Genomic DNA, 21,972 nt, shown 5'->3' with positions numbered 1-21,972 from the left:
TCCTTGGTGACGCCATGCAGAAGCGTCACATGATTACAATGAGGTGCAAAAAATTATTTTGAAATACGTTAACAATTTAAAACTAGATCTACTCTAAAGGATGTAGTGAGTTTTGGATAACCAAGTGCCGTCAAAGATGCGTCTGCTGTGTCCTTCAAATCACGCAAACATCAGCTGCATTTCTCTGCAGTATATGAAGGGTTCTTCGCTGTACTGTAGTGGCCCAGAAATGCAGCCCACCTTGATTGCTGCCTAGGCTTTGAATCACAGTTACAGTCATCCATGGTCTCAGACAGTGTAACTGACCTCTCTCTTTCTGATGGGGATAGCCTTCCCTGTTCGCCATTAGTTAGAAGGATCTTAGCTAGTTTGGGTGTCTGTTAGCTAATGCAACAGAACTGGAAGCAGGCACTCCAAAGAAAAAGCCATAGTGACAGTTTAAAAATGAGAGTGAAGTGTAGTTTTCATTTATAGACTATATGAGTGAACTTAAAAAAGATTAAACAATTTAATTATTACATCTAATACTGTATTTTTTGCACTATAAGATCCTTAGAATTCTTTAATTTTCCCAAAAGTCGTCAGTACACCTTATAATCTGATACATTTATGTATGAATTTTACCATTCAGGTTATAAGGAGCAGTAAAGCCACTCCGCTGAAGTGCAGCATTAAACAGGCATTTCACTTTAGTTCTCCAGCACCGAGACTCGAGACTGGAGCTGTATTAGCATTACCTGCTAACCGCGCTAGATGTTAGCTTTTTACCGTTCAGAGGTGAGTATTATGGACCTGTAGCCTGCTGCTAACACCGGCTAGCACTGCTTGAACAACATTAGCATTACCTGCTAAGTGCTAGTTCTTTTACCCTTCAGAGGGGACTATATCTGACTGTAATCTGTTTGTTTCCCGTGTTAAAGCAAGATATGTGGGATGAACCGCTAGCTAATATCATCCTGGCTTACCGGAACACACAGTGTATCGCTGTCGGACAGCATTAGTGGAAATCTGAAAATCTAATCTTACTGTAAATAAACAGAAGTATTTTACTCATCTAAATTAACATCTGTGTAGATTAGCATTAAAGTTTTTTTGCTTATCTTAGCTTAGCTTTACAGGTCTCACCCCCCAGAGTAGTGACCTGCTGAATTAGAAGGAAAACATGACACCCCTGTTCCTTACTAGTGTTGCATAATGTGCCTTATAATCCAGTGCGCCTTATGTATGAAAATAGACAAGAAAATAGACATTTATTGATAGTGAGCCTTATAATCCTGTGTGCCTTATAGTATGAAACATACAGTTATTTGGTAGTACAGTTCCTTTTTTTTGCTTTAGTAATTAACAGTTTAAAAGAAACATTCTGCTGTATTCCTGCCGGTCTGGACTTGGCTCCAAGATGTAGTGGTTTAACTCTGTACATTCCAGAGGAAGCCTGCGCACTTGGGTTTGTGGAACAGCTGATATGATGAATTCCTTAAAGCTAACAGGCTCTGAACATGCCTGCCATTACAAATAGCAGAGTTTTTTTTTTTTTGGTGCTGCTGTTTCAAGTGTTGGTTCATCTAACATTATAACAGATACAACATCACAGGATTTGAGCATGTGTGTAACGTGGGATTTTTTTCTAATGTGAACCCAGATAACCTGTAGAAGTAATAACAACATGGAATGTGCATTTATTTATTTTTACCACTAGAGGCCGTCAGTGTGGTGTGAGTTGTTTTGCTGTAGGGCTGTGAGGTCTGTAAGGTCTGTAGGTTCTTTGTTTCTACAGAGCAGTCCTCGGTACAGTGCGCTTGGGAAAAGCTTTCCTTTCTTTAACACGGTATATTTTGGTTTATTGGTAATATTTATACAATATTTGGTCGTGGGACGGTAGGGCAACTGGAACATTCATATTTCAAGTGTTTTTTTATGAAACGCGTTGTTTGTGAAGTTCACTTGTTTTGGTAGCATTTGCTCTTCTGAAAGTTGGGTGAAACAAAAAGAAAATGTCATTTAATGCCAGTTCAGGCTTGTATATGCTGCATACAACATTCTTAACTTTTAGTGGAGTAACATTCATTTAGATCAACATAATTGGTAAATGGCTGTAGGAGAAGCAGCGAATCACACACACACACACACACACATACATACATACATATTTATATATATATATATATATATATATATATATATATATATATATATATATATATATATATATATCTGGATGATCACAAGCCATCAAACCAAACTGAACTGCTTGAATTTTTACACCAGGAGTGGCATAAAGTTATCCAAAAACAATGTGTAAGACTGCTGGAGGAATACATGTGATTAAAAAACTGTGATTAAAAACCAGGGTTATTCCACCTAATATTGATTTTTGATTGAATATAAACTTGTTTTCATTTTTTTTTTGCATTATTTAACGTAGAAAAGCTCTGCATCTTTTTTGTTATTTCAGCCATTTCTCATTTTCTGCAAATAAATGCTCTAAATTACAATCATTTTATTTGGAATTTGGAAGAATTGCTGTCAGTAGCTTATAGAATAAAACAACAATGTTGGTTTTACTCAAACATATACCTATACATAGCAAAATCAGAGAAACTGATTCAGAAACTGAAGTGGTCTTTTTTTTCCTCAAAACCTGTAGAATACATAAGATTTTAGAAACACGTTTTTTTAAAGTTAACTCCGAGGTCTAAAAGCTATCTTAACACCATAATATCATATAATACCATATAAATACCTGGTGGGAAAATAATCTGAGACAAATTTATCCTTGAACATGTTCCACAATGGCAGAAACCCGAGACCTGGCCTCCTCATCACAGTAAACAGCTGTTTCATGGGAAACTTCTTTCACAAGCAGCACAGGGAACAAAATAGGATGGGGTATTACCTATTCATGAGCAGCGCCTCCTGATTGGTTTGCGTTCGTCTCTAGCTCAGGAAGCAGCCAATGGCGAAGTTGGCTTGTTTGTGAAGCGAGCGGTGCAAATATAAAAACAGAGATCTCGAGATGTTCGGCAATATATTCAAACAAAGAAAGAAGAAAAGAGAGAAAGAGGAGAAGACTTGCTGTTTTTCTTCGACCGGCGAGCTGTAGCGACAGAGAGAGAGAACAGTGAGAAACAGGTAGGCTTGTGTTTATTATTATTATTGTATAACTGTAGGTGTGAATAAGAGACGATGCTGCTGCTTATGGAGAATGACATCACATCCAACAGTTAGATTAATCTGAACAGTGTTGATTTGTGTTGGCTGTTGAAAAATATATTAAATATAGCCTGTATGCTTCTAGACGTGTAGAGCATCCTGGTAAAAAAAACAGCAGGGAGGACAGCTTGTACCTGTACTGTATATTAGCTAATGCTTTAGTAGCAGCTAAAGGAAGGTGAGGGAAATAACTGTGAGTCATTTCATATCAGGGGCTGCAACTTTAGGGATGCTGAAAATTTAACCTAGTTATATAATAAAAACTGCATTAATTATTAAGTTATATTAAATTATAGCTAGGATCGTTTGAATGACACATCTGCTGAACTCTTAACTAGCTTAGCAAGAAAACAATAGCTGATATAAAAAATGATACAAGCATATGTAAGCGAGCTAAAAAAGAGATAAACATTCATATTTCTAAATGAAGATCCGAGATGACAGCTTGTGCATCCATACACACATCTTCACACACACACGCATTGGTGAAGAGAGACCATGAAATTTCTTAAATGCATTATTTACGGGCGGTAAGATACAGCAGCAGCAGAGACCAGGAAGTGTGCAGAGTGTGTGTTAGCTGTGTAGATCTGTAAGCTACATATGGGAGGGAGATCCGTGTGTGTGTGCGTGTGTGTGTGTGTGTGTATAAGGGAGGAGGGGGTTTACAGGCGGAGGCGCTGATTACTCTGGCCAGTTCAGACCAGTTTTAAGGCTGCTCATTTCCCGCAGGATGTCGCATAATATTTAAGGGTTTTGACACTTTTAATCACTCAAATTATAGATACTCATCCAGAATGTGCAAAAAACATGTGTTATTATTTTACTCGAGTATGAGTGAGGAATTTGTGCTGCAAAATTTGTGAATGTGTTTCACAATGTAAAACACCCTTTGTGATCCATAAAATAAAAAAAAACACAAAGTAAATCATCTCTTTAACGCTATAAACATTAATATCGTGTTTTTCTCCGCATAACTCGCTTCAGAAAGCACAAAGGAGCACGCTGTAGTCTCGCGCCGCACTGGTTCGAACCGGCTGGATCTCGGTTTCACGTGGAGTCGCTCTCGCTATCTGTTTACCCTGTAGCCAATAAGAGAGCAGCGTCAAAACCCGCCGTCCAATGAGTGTGTGCGTGGGCGGGATATAGGCGGGACAAGGGGCGGAGTTAACGAGCAGCACGCGTTGAAGAGCTCAGCTGTTTTTTGTTTATGAGCTGTTTTTGTGCAGAAGTGGAACAAAGAAGTAGGTTAAGTGAGACAAACCGCTTTAAACCGAACGAATTCATTTGAATAAAATGAATAAACATGCACATATGCTTCCCCGAGGTCTTATGTTGCTTAATGCAGAATGTGTAATAATGTTAATAATAATATTTTATCTATTCATATAGCACATTTCTTATATATTACATCAGCATGTTTTATTAAATAGATTTAAGCAATCAAAACAAAGGAATTTATAGTAAAAAAAAAAACAGCGTCAAGCTGACAGGAACACACGAAATAAATAAACCATTAAAATAAAAGGTAAAAAAGGGGTACACAAATGAAAAAAAAAAGAATAATTAAAACGTTAAACTTTTAAGTAAAATAAAACATGTTAATTAAATATCTGGAAAATGTATTTCAGTCTTTAAACAAAACAATGTATAGTGAGAAACATGAACATTAAGGAATTATTAAAACAGAAAAAAGATGTATACACATTAAAATAATTCAACAAAACCTAATAGAAAATAAATACAAACCAGTAATTGCACACCTGGTAATATTTTATTCTATAAACAAAACAACATATAGTGAGAGAAACAGCATAAACCAACAAACATATGTACAAAAATGAAAACAATTCTAATTAATAATACTATAAATGAATTCACAACAGGATTTTAATGTATTTATTATTTAAACATTTAAAAGGGTATTTTATAGTTTAAACACATGTTTTGGGCTTTTACATTGAATGAAATGTTCACATTCCCTAAGCCACCAACCACATCTATGCATATTGTTTTGATATATATATTTTTTTATACAGATTTTTGCAACAAAACTGTGAAGACTTGTCCTTCGACTGTCACACTTTCCCACATCATGGCTCCTTCGCTAACCACAGCCTTTTCTCGCCGCTGGTGGATGGCAGTGACAGCGGTGATAGAGAACCTGCTCTTCTCTGCTGTGCTGCTGGGATGGGGCTCACTGCTCATCATGCTGAAATCGGAAGGCTTCTACTCCTTCCTCTGCAGAGAACCAGGTAACATTGACCACAAAGGTGGAATGTGAGAATGTGATCATATGACTGATAATAATCAGTGTGCTTGTGCTTTATGGGCACATTATCACTTTTAGTAATTTTATACCAATAAACTTGACTGATAGCGATTATGATGTATATTATATATAGTGATCTATGCAAACAACTGAAACCAAACAAGCTATATCAGTACTAGTAATGCAAAGTGTTACTATTATTAATGCAGATTTAAATAGCAGGGCATTGTTTTGACACAATAACATACACATTCCAGAGGCACTCAACACTGTTGCGCAGGCAAATTAAAGTTCTGACAAGAAGTCTTTAGTCTAGACTGTTTCCACATGTAAGTATAATAAGAATACTGTACAGAAGTATTATTAAAATTTTCACCAGTCTACCCTCATTAACTCAACTTTCTACAGTACAATGTTTGACGGCCTAATGGTAATCACGAATGTGGTCAAGAATGTGTCCTCTAGTATACTTTCCAAAAGATGCCCTGACAAAGATGTTGATTCACCTTAATTGCACAATCCCACCTGCAGCTCCCAGGCTTTTCAAAAGAGCTGCACCTTGTTATTTTGAAAGTTGAGCGGTTAGCATTGTTAGCTGTGATAATCACATCAATGATTAGTGCCTGCTTGAGTGAATGCAGTATAACGTAATACTAGCACCACATGTTTGAGGAAGAAAAGCAATCTCATTAAGAACTACACAAAACAACAGAGAGGTCCAGAATGCGTCAGAGGCTTTGGCCCTGTTGCCTGGATTTAAACTCAATAGGCTTTTCTGTATCCAACTGGTAATTGTCCTGTAATTTTGCTTAATTTCATGAGATTTCATTAGCACTTGCTGCGCTCACTGCCTGGCTGTGGATCAGGGTGTTTAAGCAAGGCTTTAGCATGTTGTTGCTTTCAGTCCCACAAAGTTAATCTGGAGTGAAAACAGCCTAATAGAGACCAGCTTGTTTAGTAGAGCAGTGTTGAGTCAGAGAAACGGCACCTATTTGCCAAAAGTGTTTCTGACAGGTGATGAAATTAAAAGACACAATAGACTGGAACAGATTTCTGCTGATGAAGTGAATAGCACCTATAGATAAACAGGGCAGCTGATGTTGTTGTCTCTAGATCATGCCCTAAGGTGTATTTTCATGATCAGAGACAACTAGTGTCAGGTGGTTGACCCAGGCAGAGAGACGAGGAGGCGGATGTAAACACAGGTAGGGCGAAATTTATTAAATAAAGATAAACAAAAACAAGTAAACAAGAAACAAAGAAAAACAAGAAACAGAGGCTATAAAACTAGACAGGTTGAACTTAAACAGGGCAAGGGAATAAACTAGGGATATCTATACAAGAAAATAAAACAAGAAACTAAACTAGACAGAGGATGAATACACTAAACAGGGAAATGAGTAAACTAGGGAACTAGAAACTAAACAGAGATATACACTTAACAAGGAACTAGGGCAATGACCAATGAAACACAGAGAGACAGAGAAACGCAGAGAGACAGACAACGGGGGACAGTGCAAAGACCGACCAGGACAGGTGACAGAGGAAAGCTTTTTAACATAACAGGAAACACACTGGGAGTGGAAACACCTGGGGAAGGGGTGGAGCTACAAATGAGACATGAGGTAATGGAAAATCACAGGCAGAACACAGGGGCACGGGTCACGTGGGACAACACAGGCACGAGGACAGACAGGAAACAGGGCCAGGCGTGACAGAAACCTCCCCCTAAACGCGCAGCTCCCGAGGCGCGGAAAAACAAACCCCGGGGGCTGGCGGCAGGGAGAGGCCGGGGAAAACAGGAGACCGAACGGGAGACTGGACAGGGAACCGGACAGGAGATGGAGACAGGACAGGGGACAGAGACTGGACAGGGAACGGACACTGGACGGGGAACTGGACAGGTGACGGAGACTGGACGGGGAACGGAGACTGGACGGGGAACTGGACAGGTGACGGAGACTGGACGGGGAACTGGACAGGTGACGGAGACTGGACGGGGAACCGGACAGGTGACGGAGACTGGACGGGGAACCGGACAGGTGACGGAGACTGGACGGGGAACCGGACAGGTGACGGAGACTGGACGGGGAACCGGACAGGTGACGGAGACTGGACGGGGAACTGGACAGGTGACGGAGACTGGACATGAGACAGAGACTGGACGGGACCGGACATGGGAACAGGGACAAGAACATTGACGGGGACGGAAACAAACACAGTAACAGGGACAGGAACAGAGAAACCACCGGGGACAGGAACTGGAACACTCACAGATACAGGGACCAGGACAGGGAGAGACAGGGGGACCAAAAACATAGGTGGGTGCCCAGGACTGGCAAAAGTCTGTGGGGACAGCCTGGGCACATAACTGGGGGCAAAGTCAGGAGGCCTAGGAGCAGGCCTGGAAATACGGGGCCTGGGCCCAAACATAGTTCTGGGAGCTGCTGGAGCTGGAGCAGCTGGGACTGCTGTTGCTGGAGCTGGAGCAGCTGGGACTGCTGTTGCTGGAGCTGGAGCAGCTGGGACTGCTGTTGCTGGAGCTGGAGCAGCTGGGACTGCTGTTGCTGGAGCTGGAGCAGCTGGGACTGCTGTTGCTGGAGCTGGAGCAGCTGGGACTGCTGTTGCTGGAGCTGGAGCAGCTGGGACTGCTGTTGCTGGAGCTGGAGCAGCTGGGACTGCTGTTGCTGGAGCTGGAGCAGCTGGGACTGCTGTTGCTGGAGCTGGAGCAGCTGGGACTGCTGGTGCTGGAGCTGGAGCAGCTGGGACTGCTGGTGCTGGAGCTGGAGCAGCTGGGACTGCTGGTGCTGGAGCTGGAGCAGCTGGGACTGCTGGTGCCTGAGCTGGAGCAGCTGGGACTGCTGGGGCTTGAGCTGGAGCAGCTGGGACTGCTGGGGCTTGAGCTGGAGCAGCTGGGACTGCTGGGGCTTGAGCTGGAGCAGCCGGGACTGCTGGGGCTTGAGCTGGAGCAGCTGGGACTGCTGGGGCTTGAGCTGGAGCAGCTGGGACTGCTGGTGCTTGAGCTGGAGCAGCTGGGACTGCTGGTGCTTGGGAGAGCGGCGCGGCCGCCGCTGAAATCTCGGAGAGCGGCGCGGCCGCCGCTGAAATCCCGGAGAGCAGCGCTGCCGCCGCTGCAGTCTGTGAGCGCGGCGCGGCCGCCGCTGAAGTCTCGGGGAGCGGCGCGGCCGCCGCTGAAAACTCGGAGAGCGGCGCTGCCGCCGCTGCAGTCTGTGAGCGCGGCGCGGCCGCCGCTGAAGTCTCGGGGAGCGGCGCGGCCGCCGCTGAAATCTCGGAGAGCGGCGCTGCCGCCGCTGCAGTCTGTGAGCGCGGCGCGGCCGCCGCTGAAGTCTCGGGGAGCGGCGCGGCCGCCGCTGAAATCTCGGAGAGCGGCGCGGCCGCCGCTGAAATCGCGGAGAGCGGCGCTGCCGCCGCTGCAGTCTGGGAGAGAGGCGTGGCCGCCGCTAAAGTCTCGGAGAGCGGCGCGGCCGCCGCTTGTATCAAGGGGTGCAGCGCCTCAGACGCGTGCTTCACGGGGCGTGGCATGAAGAGATCCGCTGCAGCACTGGAGCCCGAAGCTGCAGGTGAAGTAAAAACCCGGACTGGATTCCTACTCTCTCGTGCAGAGTCCGGCGTGAGGAGCGCGGGGAAAGTCTTTGACCGCGGCTGGCTCGCCGCGCAGGGGGTCTCGGAGCGCGATTCCACTGCCACCGGTTCGGCTGCCACCGCGAAAGACACAGAGCGCGGATCGGCAGCTACCGCGGGAGGAAGGAGCGGCTGGCGGGCTGGTGTAGGAGGGCAGTCCTCAAACTCCTCTTCACTGGATGCAGGTGTGAGGAGATCGGAGTAGTCCCAGGAATAGGACTCCTCACAGCCTGCATCCATGCCACCCCCGTCCTCGTCGGGGCGAGGATCGAGGCTGACCGCACACAGCCCTAGCGCCCCCCCAAGAAAATCCTCCCCGGAAACGGGCTCCTCCTCCGGCTGGCGGGACCCCTTAAAACGTCTACCCCGAGGCCTGCGGCGTCCTTGAGGCCTCGGGGATTCCAACGCCGGGGTCCCGAATGGAGCATGGCGGATCGCCATCCTGGAGCCAGTCCACGGGATCCCCTTGTGGGTCTCGGTGGGCGCCACTGAAGCTGGGCTGACGGGCTCCAACCCGAGGAAAGGCGCTGGGAGCGGTTCATCTCCTCGGATTTGCTCGGCGAGGAGGCGGAGAAACTCCAGGTCCGCCTTCCGAGCAGCATGCCACTGGTTTACATCCATTGTGGTCGGTCTTTTTGTCAGGGGGTTGACCCAGGCAGAGAGACGAGGAGGCGGATGTAAACACAGGTAGGGCGAAATTTATTAAATAAAGATAAACAAAAACAAGTAAACAAGAAACAAAGAAAAACAAGAAACAGAGGCTATAAAACTAGACAGGTTGAACTTAAACAGGGCAAGGGAATAAACTAGGGATATCTATACAAGAAAATAAAACAAGAAACTAAACTAGACAGAGGATGAATACACTAAACAGGGAAATGAGTAAACTAGGGAACTAGAAACTAAACAGAGATATACACTTAACAAGGAACTAGGGCAATGACCAATGAAACACAGAGAGACAGAGAAACGCAGAGAGACAGACAACGGGGGACAGTGCAAAGACCGACCAGGACAGGTGACAGAGGAAAGCTTTTTAACATAACAGGAAACACACTGGGAGTGGAAACACCTGGGGAAGGGGTGGAGCTACAAATGAGACATGAGGTAATGGAAAATCACAGGCAGAACACAGGGGCACGGGTCACGTGGGACAACACAGGCACGAGGACAGACAGGAAACAGGGCCAGGCGTGACAACTAGTGTGTTTGTAAACATTTGATAATTTACTGTTCATCAACAATAAAAACAGGATTGTAATTCAAAGCTCTATTTTTTCAAATAATTATTCTTTTTATTAATACTATTTCTGTCAGTTCTATTGATACTCAGATTCAGGTGTTTAATTCTCTGTTTTAATTTATACTCTCATAAATTAAAACAGTGATGTGAGTCACTTGTCTGTACACACGGGCAATTCTAGCCGAATACAGCAGGTCACAATCATTTCCAATCACTTCACTTTTTAATGTGGATATAACACCTTCTGTAATGTGTTTCTTGCACACACATGTCACTCTGGATCAAGGAACATTACATCCCTGCCCAACTTCGGAAATGGAGTGTCCCATCCATATATCACACACTTGTTCGATAATGCATTAAATTAGATCACATGATCTTGCCATTAGCACATTGACCAGTGTTAGCCTCACAAGATAACACCTCACAACACATACAAATGTGAGTGTTCCCGAGTCGCACCTGAGATAACACTTAATGCGCATCGTGGGAACATATACGATTCCATTTTTTTTGTATGAAATGTTATGCAGTTGCATTTTCTGAACACCTGAGGTCACAGTCCTGCTAATGCAGGCCAAAGAGCCAGGGGGCGTAAGCAAAGGGCAGAGGATATTTCAGTCATATGTGACTGAAGCCAATCACCCAAGCGCTTTTTTCTGCTGGTGGTTGCTGCACATATGTTGGCTCTCCAGGCTAGTCTAGAAGGTCCTCCACCCAGCACTCACAAGCCACAAGAAATGTCAGATTTCCAATAATGTAGTGGAGTGAAAAGTAAGATGTTTAAATTGTAATTGCGCAAAAATAATGTAAGTCACCAAAACATGGAAATGCACAAAATCTGTTTAAGGAGAGTAATACATTATATTTGCCTAAATAAAAAAAAAGCGATGAGCTGAGAAACAAAATTGTCACAGTAGTTTGTTTACACGTTTACACAGTTCAGGGAGCATTTATACAAAGTACATTTTTCATTGTTTATAGCCTCAAGAAATAAAAAGATTTGTTTTAAAAATTGTGAGAATCAAATTGTGAATACAGAATTGTCAATTATATCAAATCGTGTCTAGAGTCAAATCGTTACACTCTTATTAAACACCAGTTCATCCCCAAATATTTTGCAATATAATACTTTCTATTTTTAAGATTGAAATACACTTCTCACCAAACCTGATTTAAATCCACATCTATTTTATTTAGAGATAAATCATTCCATTTTTTTTATCTCTGTGCCCTCTCTGAATCTAAAGTCTTGTGCAACTCAGGCCTCTCCTGGTTCTCAGAGATAGCTGAAGTAGGCCTGCTGTTGTTTAGACAGACTGCTACTCCAGGCATTGTGAAGGCAAAGCAGAAGTCCTGGAACAGCATGTGACCACTCAGAGCAGAAATGAAACCCCTCTGTGAGCTCATATGTGGGGCATGTTTCATTTATTTGTTGTAGATCCTTCTGTTCAAGTTCTGCACTTGATGAACCGCCTCGTTCATCTTCAGCAGTTCATCTGAGTGACAGTGCCCTCTAAAGGAAGAAGCTAATATTAAACTCTTCTCAGTACAGCACTCAGTGTTTACCACTCCTACAGCAGGCACACTGTGTTCTGAGACATCGCTCGACAGTTTCATACACACCAGTACATCCCATCTTTGGCTTATGATTTTTGAAGAATCTCACACATGTTTCGGTCACAAAATTGTTCTCTTGATATTGTGCAATCTTTTGTTACAGTAATTATGTATAATAGTATAAAAGTATGCCAGTTGAAGACAAAATTGTGTTGTGATTTATAGATACTTACAGTCCAGCATTTAGAACTTCTTACCACTAATGAAGAAGTTTTTTACCACTAATGTTTCAGAAGACTTGGTGATTGATGACTGAATTTTTCTGACACCAGATTGTGGATCTGTTTTTCTGAAGGGATCACTATGTACTCTATGTATTCTAATAGACAGTGTGTTGGAATGAGGGTCACATACCCAAAGTCATGTCAGAAGAGCTCCCAAAAGTTTCTGCATGTCTTTGTGAAGTGATTTCATAGCACATAACTAGCATATGGACCCTACATAACAGTTTGTAGTATACCTGGCAGCACCTGTTATTTAGCTGACAAAGCCAGTGTCAGACAGTGTAGCAAACTGGTATAGAGGTTCTTGGGAAACCATTGCTGTTTGTGGACAAGCATTATCCTGCTAAAAGCAGGAGAAGCAGCAAATGATACTGCAGGGTTACCTGCTTAGTGTTGCTCATATCACTACAAAGGCTTATGCAATGCTTCCCAAACAGTTGGGGCAGTGTGACACTCCACAGTAAAGGCAGGATTGAAGGATTGATCATTGTTGGATTTCAAACAAAACTTGGATTCGTCCCTAAAGACGACATATTTTCAGATTTCTCATTCATGACGCATCTGCAAACAAAGGCAATGGTAGCTGGCAGGCAAATTCCATTAAAAACAACCATCCAACTTTCGCTTCATCTCTTGTCTTGTCAAGTCTTGTCAACTGGACAAAATGTATTTGAGTGTATCGAAGAGGCATGTCTAACAGTTGGTAATCTCTGACCAAGAGGTACACTACCCAAAAATAAAATAAATCCAGAGAATGAGGTCTTGATATTACCATTAAAAGTCCATTTAGTATGTATAGTTGGACCATCATGTTCCACATAATCCAGGTAATGTCCAGTACAACTTGTTTGGAAAAGTTTGGTGTGACCAGAGCGCATAGCATAAAAGGGGCCTAGAACACTATGTTCAAGTCAAGGGCCACTTGCGATTTTGTATGTTGAAACAGCATGGTCCAGCATCCAGTGAAAACAAGAAGAACCTGCTGGCAAGCCAAGATATGAATGCACATTGCTGCTTGCTGTCAACCCAAGACTAAAGGCTAGTTAAAACTGGTTAGTGTCTAGTCTAGGCCTAAGGGATTGTGTCTGTGATTCCAGACAAAGTGTGTCAAATGTCACATGACCAGAAATAGGGAAGTAGGTGTCGCCCAGATTTGTGTCCACCTCATCACTATCATGTTCCTGTTCTCACATGTTTCCCTGACTGCATGGTATCATCTCTCCTGCATCAGCAGCTTAGTTTACTTCATTCAGCACATGACAAGAAGTGACAGAGTCTGCCTGGCAGTGTAAACCACACAGAGATTTGTGTGAATCAGGAGAAGCGTCTGCTCTCTCTCAGCTGAGTTGTGAGTTTGTCTGAGTTTGTGAAAGGCCTATGATGATCAGTTAAATGGAAATCTGCTGCAGTTCCTCTGCTTTAATGTGGGAAGTCCTCTCTGTCCAAAGAAGCAATCTGCTCTTTTATCCACAGCAAGCAACAGATGTCAGATCAGACAAGAACAAAGGGTTGGACAGTGACGTTTCTCTTTGTGTTTACGGATGTAAACATAACAGGTCTGGTTTTACTAATAAACTTTTTCAAAAATAGGTTGTATTTTTCAGTATTGGTTGTTTAGAGACTGGCCACCACCACCACTGAATCATCCTATTTCTAAGAGGGTGCTAAAGACCGAACGTACACTGTATGGACAAAATTATTGGGACACCTGCTAATTTAATCAGTGTTTCTTCTGAAATCAAGAATTATAAGAAAAAGGTTTAACCTACTTTTGGTGGAGTAACTGTCTCTACTGTGGAACAAAGGTTTATATTGTACTTCACATTGCTGTGAAGATGGTCATCATCCCACCTCATCTCAATAATTATGGTGGATTTTATATCCTTCTATTTCATGTCTTGCATTAGTCATGGTACAGGGACTAGGCTAGCTGAGTGTGTGAGTTTAGACAAGCCACACACCAATTCTAGTGTAAAGGCATACAAATCTGATTAATCAAACCACTTTAGGAGGTGAACTAAGATGCGTTTGAATCACATGTTATAGCCATGAATCTGCAACTAATGATTATTTTGTTAGTCAACTAATCTGATGATTATTTTTCGATTAGTCGACTAGTCAACGATTATATCTGCCATGTTCTCCATCTCTAAAAATGATAGAAACAGCTTAACATGAGATTAAAAGGGCATCTAAATGTCTAGATGTTGAATAATGTGAAAAGCGCTTATATTTAGTGAGTAAATATGTAATCTGTACATTACTGGTTGCATTTGACTCCTAAGTGTGAATGCTTTTGGCTGAAATCCTATCAGGATACAATCCGGATATTAATCACATTAACTGACCTGGTGTGAACAAGCTCTCAGTGTGATTAACAATTTGTGATCATGTACTGTAACTGATAACACTGGCGTTAAAACAAAATGTGTGCAGTAGCTGTTTGTTAACTCACTGAAGCGTGCGTTTGGGTGTGGGTGCCCTCGAGCCACACAGTCCACTTCCCTTTATTGACTCAGTGCAGCTTAGTGCCCCTTCATTACTCAGCAAAAGCCGCACAAGCTCAGCTGCTGTTTGTTTTATAGCAAACAGCTGATGGACCTGATCCATTTGCTCTAATCTCAGGGCAGCAAGTCTGTCCTTCTTCACAAGTGTGGCTGTTTGTCAGTCACATTCGAGAAAAAAAAAAAAAAACTTTATTCCAAGAATCACAAAGACATTCTGTCCCTTACATGCTCATAATCGTAGCACTCGCCCACACGCTGCATAAGCAGGCCCCCCTCCTCAGCTCGCACTTCAATCCACCAGCAGCTAGTTCAGAAAACTCTCTGAAGGTATTAGAAGTGCATTTTGTATGCAGAAAAAAGGCAGACAAACAACTTTAGGGAATAAACAACCAAAAGGGGCGTGTTTCTCAGCCAGGATGTGATTATCCTCTGGTCTGGGTAGTGCTGTGGGATAGTGAGGGGGATAAATACAAAAAAAGGGGGGGGTTCAGGGGAGTTCAGCAAGGGAGTTCAGGCAGATACCAGTTCTACTATTTATGACGGTTGTTTACTGTATGAAGCTGTGGCTGTTTGTCTGACCTTTCTACCTATTTCCTGGCCACTCACTCGCCACAGCCTTGGAGCACAGACAGAGAGGAGGGTGGTCAGCCTGCTTTCCAAACATGTTTCCTCTTTCACAGCCCTTAAGGTCTTCACTCAGGTTCCTCTGAAGCTTTTCCCGGGAATGCAGTTCCTAATACCATCTATCCACATTGTAGGTTGTAATGTTGATTACATCATAAGTATAAAGAAAAAAAACATTTTCTCAGTAACCTTAATTAGGTACTCAGCTGGAATGGTTTTGCACCAGTCTTGAAGGAGATTTCCCAAGAGCTGAAACCTTGTTGGCTGCTTTTCATTTATATAATTGTATTAGAATCATAGATAATAGCATTAAATATCTGAAACGTCTGCTCAGGTATATATGCTTTTGAATAAATATTTATGATATTCAATGTTTCCTCGTTTAAAATCTCATTACCGTGTGTTCCTGTCCTATTAGGTAACAGTACAGCAAACAACATGACTGAGGAGACTAATGGAACAATGGCAGATCCAGCAGATAATGAAGACGAAGAGTTCCTGCAAATGAATGGCTGGCCCATCTGTAAAGAGCAGGACGAGATGCTGAATCTGGCCTTCACCATTGGCTCGTTTCTCCTCAGTGCTATTACCCTACCCCTGGGCATTGTCATGGACAAATATGGCCCACGAAAACTCCGCCTGCTGGGCAGGTTAGTAAAACAAGACACCTGATGCCTGATGATTTTCTAGGACTGATTAAATAAATCTCTTTATTACAAATGCCTCAAATATTTTAATAATAGTGGCAAGAACGAACCACAAAACTTAAAATGTTTTATGAAATATCTATTTTAATGTAAATTCTCTGCTGTTTCAGTACCTCCTTTGCTGTCTCCTGTATCCTGATTGCTTATGGAGCCAGCGATCCTAAAAGTAAGTGCAGAAATCTTTCTCAATCACAATATGAATATAAACATTATCAGCATCCCAGTTCCTCCAGCTTGGCTGCTGCTTTTTTTTTTAAGACCATGTTTATCTGACTCTTACAGATCTCTCTGTCTTGATCTTCATCGCCCTGGCACTGAATGGCTTCGGGGGGATGTGCATGACCTTCACTTCTCTTACGGTAAGTGCCAAACTTCATCCTGGAGCTGCTTTGTACTGGTTTGGTCCTGCTGAAGTTCCAAACCAGTCAGCAGTGCACAGGCTGCTGTCCAGCCTAAAAGCGTCTGGCGTCAAAGCCTTAAATGCCTCTCTGTTTTCACACTGCTGCAGCAGCACTGAGCTCTGACCGTGAGCCAGAACAGAAATTGCATCCTGATGTATTAATGTTTGGATGGATAGAGTGCTCTCTGCAGTTCTGGTACATGTATACACTACAAGCCATTGTAATACAATAACAAGTGCACACAGTGTTATTAATGCAAAGCACCAAAAGTTGTTTAGAAGCTTCTTAGAAAAGTGAACCCGAGTTCTGATACAAACTGCATCCCAAGCGGTTGTCATACAATGACAAGAGCACACAGTGTCACTAATGCAAAGCACCAAAAGTCATTTAAAAGCTTCTTAGAAAAGTGAACCCGAGTTCTGGTACAAACTGCACCAAAAACTCCTGGAATACACTGAAGAAGACACAGTGTCACTAATGCAGAGCACCAAAAGTTGTTTAGAAGCTTTTTTAGAAAAGTGAACCCCAGTTTTGGTATATACATAAAACACAAGCCATTGTAATACATTGACAAGAGCACACAGTGTCACTGATGCAAAGCACCAAAAGTTGTTTAGAAACTTTTTAGAAAAGCGAACCCACGTTCTGGTACAAAATGAATCTAAAGCAATTGTAATACAATGACAAAAGCACACAGTGTCACTAATGCAAAGCACCAAAAAGCATTTGAGTACTAATAGCACCCACTTATGGTGAATCTTTCAGTATATTCATGCTCCACCTATATAGATCTAACATTTCGTAGCAACTGTTGCAAGGTTGGACCACTGTCAACACATGAACACTGTCAAACATGTCAATTCAACTCTGTCAAGTATATGATGACACACTGTTGATGACACAGGTAATGACTGGTTTTAAGTCATTTTATACCTCTATAACAACCATTTTGTCTCACACACACACACACACATTCACAAACAGACAGTAAAGTTCCCATTACATGTGACGGCCCCAGCCCAGAACCAGTTTTTCCAGGAATATTGTTGTTATTGAATTGTTTGTGCTGTCTCTTCAGCGTGCCTCAGCTTGTGCGACCCTGTCTGCATATGTGCTTAGTTTGCATGTGAGGAAACCTAGAAGACTATGCAAGACTACAAAGAAGGTGAGAGACAGGAGAGAGTCAGCCAAAGTGACTGAGGAGTGAGCCAAAGAAAAACTGTGTTTGCACATGTGTGTAAATGTGCCAAAGGGGTTCATTGCACAGTTCAATGTTCCAGTTTGTTATTTCAGCTGGTCCAGCTGCTGTGCTCAGGTCAGCTTTCCCTGGCTACTTTGAATAACAGTCTGTTTAGCACAGCTGATCAGAGGTATGAGGTTAGAACTACTGAAAAGCTTCTTTGTGACATATTCTCACCTTTTTTCGACCTAGTTTGTATGTGTTTTGCAAGTGGAGATTTGTAGCAGTTTCCATGTTGAACTGGAAAAACTGGACTTTCCACAGGAATCTGTTACAGTTAGTGATGATCTGTGCAATACTGAATAAGCAGTTATGACTGTGTCTTTTGTAAAACTGGCAATGACTCGAAAGCTGTGCTTAAGTTGAGTCAGGATGGGTCTTCTCAGTAGCCTCTTGGTCACATGTATGGAATAGTTAAAGGGTTTCTGACTTTTCTGTTTGGTCTAAACTAAAGTTGCAGGTGTAAAAGTGTCTGTGAATCCAAACCACCAGAATTCATCACAACACCTGGCAAAGCAATTCGCCAAACTCGTATCTAACATTCTACAAACCAATTAATATGAAGTATAGAGAGACGCAGCCTATATAGCTGATAACGACAGGATGTAGTAGCGTTCTTTAATCCAATCACTGAACTGCGGTGTGAAACCAAATCCAACCGAACCAAATATAATAATTGTTACAATGTAACAAAGACATAAACCTTGTTGTGGACACTGGTCCAGACTTTCAGATGTGAAAACGCCCCCTGAGTTGGGTTAATGATGATTTTACCAAAAAACCACTTGGGTTACTCAATATTTTGCAGTTCTTGTGGGTGTTGTCCTGTCTGTTTCACCAAAGTTGCATAGTGCAGTTAGCATTGTGCAAAGTGCAAAGTGGCTATGATATAGACACTATTCAATGAGCATCAAAATGATCTTGAAGCTGTTATTGTTAAAAGTTAAACGTTAAAATGCTACATAATTTCACTTTATATATCAAAATAAAACGTGTTTAATTTTATAAAGATGTGAGGAGCACATAGAGATAAAATAAAGTAACATATTGCCAATTTACTGAAGCATCTAATATTTTCAAAACCATTCTGTTTTTGCTGTCCTTTTACTCCTCCATCTGTTCAGTTTTCCCATCACCACTTTTCCTCCCTCTTGCTATCTCTATTAGCTGTCTGCCTGCCCTTTTCTCTCCGTTTCTCTCTCTCTCTTTCTCTCTCTTCTCTCTATCTCCCTGTGCACACTCAGCACTATGTGTAGGATCCTAACGGTGGTAAACAAGTAAGAATAGCAAGCAGTTAGGGGTGGGGTGAGACAGGGGGATGAGAGAGATTCCTTCCCCAGCTCACCTCACTCCCTGGGCTTGTTCTCAGGATTCTGACTCAGCGGTCTTTCTATAATGGCTGGACTGTCCCTTCTCTTCCCTTCCCTTCTCTTCTTTTCCCTTCCCCCAGCTATACTTCCTCTTTCGGCATTCTGACCTCAATTACCTCGCCTTCCCGTCCGTGCAGTTCGCACATCTTTCTGTCTGTTGTATTCATTAGCTTAATACCCCTTGTGTATACTTCTTAAAGGGATAATTATGGTAGGTGCAAGCCTCTCAAATGACAGTAAATTTAACATCTTTTACTGTTATTGAGTACCATTTACTGCTACTGCTTAACACATGAGAATAATTACATACAATTAATGGCTCATTGTCTTGGACAAGGGCAAAATCCTGAGGGATGAACCTGGCCCAAGAACGTCCAAAGCTAAGCATGCTTCTCAATCTGTAGGCCACAGTTGCTACTGTGATCTTGTAAGAATATTTTAAGAATATTAAAGATCTTAACAAGTAAAATAATCTACTGTAATCTACTACAATGTTTTAACTGGGAAAAAAATGAAAAATGATTTCTGAAAACAGGTTTAGCTATGTTTGTAGAAAAAGAGAAGCACAGAGAGAGACAGAGAAAGAGAGACAGAGCAACAGTGTTGGGGGGAGACAGGAGGAGCTAGATAGTGGATGTGTAATAACAGCTCCAGATAGGAACAGTCAGACTACACCCTGTAAACAAGACACACCGTCTCTGTTTTTCAGCGAGATGCTATTCCTATCATGCATGCCATCTGAATGGCACTATATCTGTAGGTCATGCTGAGCCCATGCCGAGTGCCAGTCAGTGCCAGACAATCTTTGTTTTTCTGGGAATATTTCCTTTGTCTGCTGGATCTCCTTAATCATGACTGTTTGTGTACTTAACTGTCCTATTAGTAGAGATAGGACACAGGCTTGAGGCTGTCATTAAGAGAAGCATTAACGTCATTCTCCATCTTCCACCTCATTTTATAATCTGGTTTAAAGCTCTCAGGTCTGGGCCAGTTCCTACCAGTTCTCTCTTTTTTTTGCTGTTAATGGCTGCTGACTCACTTCTCTGTCCTTTTCAGTTCCCTATTGGTCTTTCCAGGCTTGTCATGACAATTGCCTGGGATTTGGATTGTCAAGAGCAACTCTTTTTGTTTCTCATTGGAAATTTATTTGGTTCAAGTGGTATTCTGATTAGTACTGGCAGTTCTGCACTGTTACAATTATAATAGTGGTAATCAAAACTCATATTAGCTGCTTCTCATTCATAAAAATAAATATGTTTTTTATTTTTGTCTATTTCGTTTTTTAGTACATTTTGTACCATGGGAATGTTCGTAGATCTCTTAAATGTTAGTGTTCAAGTCTACAAGTAAGGCTTCAGTGGGGTGTTGTACCTAGTGACCTCAGTATATTTTTAATTAATCATTGATCCCAAACAAAAGCTTCAGTCAGTTGGACCAGGTCCAAAATTAGCATCGGTGTCCCTGAGTGCAAACGTGTGTGATTCCAGTGAGCATGCATAAATAGTCCACTGCAAACAATGCCACGTCTAAACTGGGCTTGAGATCAAAAGGAGCAATGTCCAGGGAAGCTCATGGTATTTCCCTTTACTCTATTTAAGGATGACCTGGGCCTCAGGTTCCTTGTACTCACGTTTTACCCAAATACATTTGTGACTAGAATGCAGATTGGGTGGGGGCTCAGTGGTTAGAGCACTGGGTTGTTGATGACAGGATTGTATGTTTGATACTTGCATTTTCAAAATCCGGACCAGCTCATACTTACGAGTCAGAAAGGGCTTGGTAATCAACTGATTAATTGAATTATTATTCTGTGAGCAGGGAAGTCACTTAAATGTGCAGGTTTATTGGGTCCGAAAACCCTAAACGGAGCAACTTAGAAGCTAAGAAATTCTTTATGGGAAGTAAAAGTTGTGTTTTTATGATGCAATGCTGAAAAAATACTCAACTTTCCATCTATCTAATAGTCACTTAAATCTTGAACTGCAAGTATTATAATAGTCATAATGTGTTGGCTTATGCAATTTCTGTGGAAAATTACAAAACAAAACATTAAAATGGCTGTTTCCCTGTATAGTACAATATAGTGCAATTCTAGCAAACTAGCTTAATTTTTGTTAATCGTACATTTGTATTATTTCTACCACAACATACATGTGTAAACTCTAAATTTGATTGCAATCAACGATAAGGGTTAATGAAGCCCTGATATTGGATGACCATTACCCCAGCTGGCATTAGTTGACATTACATGGCACCAATAGGTTCATGTTTATCAGTTCCAGAATATCTTATTCTATTAGCAATATTTCTCCAATGCAACAGGTGCAACTTAAAGTAAATAATTGTGTTTGTTAGAAGGGATGCCCCCAAACATTTGGACCTTTGGATATGGGGGGGGGGGGGCAGGAGGTGAAAGTTTGTTGTAGTGATGTCTGTTTGCCTGCTGCATCACGCGACACTGTGAATGCTCTTTAAAAAAAGGAAAAAGGTGAAAGCAGGTGATGTAGAAACACAGTCCCTGTTCCATGTGAGTGTCTGTGTGTGTTTGATGTGCTTTTAACTTGCTCTGTCCTGTTTATTGCTTGTTCACTCCACTTTCTCCAGGCTTGCATAAGAGCAGCCGCCGTTCTCCTTCCTGCCACCCTCTGCCAAGTCCTTCATGTGGGCCTGTGTTCTGTGTTGTGCTGCCAGACTAGGTTCCACGTCGCAGCCCACTGGCCAATGAGCAAACTTTTTTAGCTGTTAAGGCCATTTTTCTGTGTCGGGGTGCAGTGAGTGACTGTTATTGTTAGTGTCATATGGGATGTTTTGGCTCTACCCAGTGCCAACGACCTTTCCTCTAATTGGAGGCAGTGCATGATGTCTGGTTTGGGCTCCAGGCGGGAGCCTTCATTCTTGCCTGTGGGGGG

General features: G+C 42.4%; 1 protein-coding gene across 2 annotated transcripts in view; it reads left to right on the top strand.

Annotated features, from left to right (window-relative positions):
- Positions 1-2,981: 2,981 nt before the first annotated feature.
- slc43a2a (solute carrier family 43 member 2a) overlaps positions 2,982-21,972 on the top strand; it is a 31,386-nt gene continuing 12,395 nt past the window's right edge. The window contains exons 1-5 of one of the 2 annotated variants that reach the window (XM_007260892.4): positions 2,982-3,132; positions 5,253-5,468; positions 15,764-15,995; positions 16,163-16,218; positions 16,335-16,411. In XM_007260892.4, the coding sequence (XP_007260954.2) occupies positions 5,309-5,468; positions 15,764-15,995; positions 16,163-16,218; positions 16,335-16,411 (525 nt within the window). In that variant the 5' untranslated portion in view covers positions 2,982-3,132; positions 5,253-5,308. The remainder of the gene's footprint in view (positions 3,133-5,252; positions 5,469-15,763; positions 15,996-16,162; positions 16,219-16,334; positions 16,412-21,972) is intronic. The other variant, XM_022662271.2, reaches the window with a different exon arrangement.

Source organism: Astyanax mexicanus, chromosome 18 (assembly GCF_023375975.1).
Source record: "Astyanax mexicanus isolate ESR-SI-001 chromosome 18, AstMex3_surface, whole genome shotgun sequence".
Lineage (NCBI taxonomy): Eukaryota > Metazoa > Chordata > Actinopteri > Characiformes > Acestrorhamphidae > Astyanax > Astyanax mexicanus.
The sequence above is the reverse complement of the archived record's forward strand: the minus strand, read 5'-3'. Positions and strand labels throughout refer to the sequence as shown.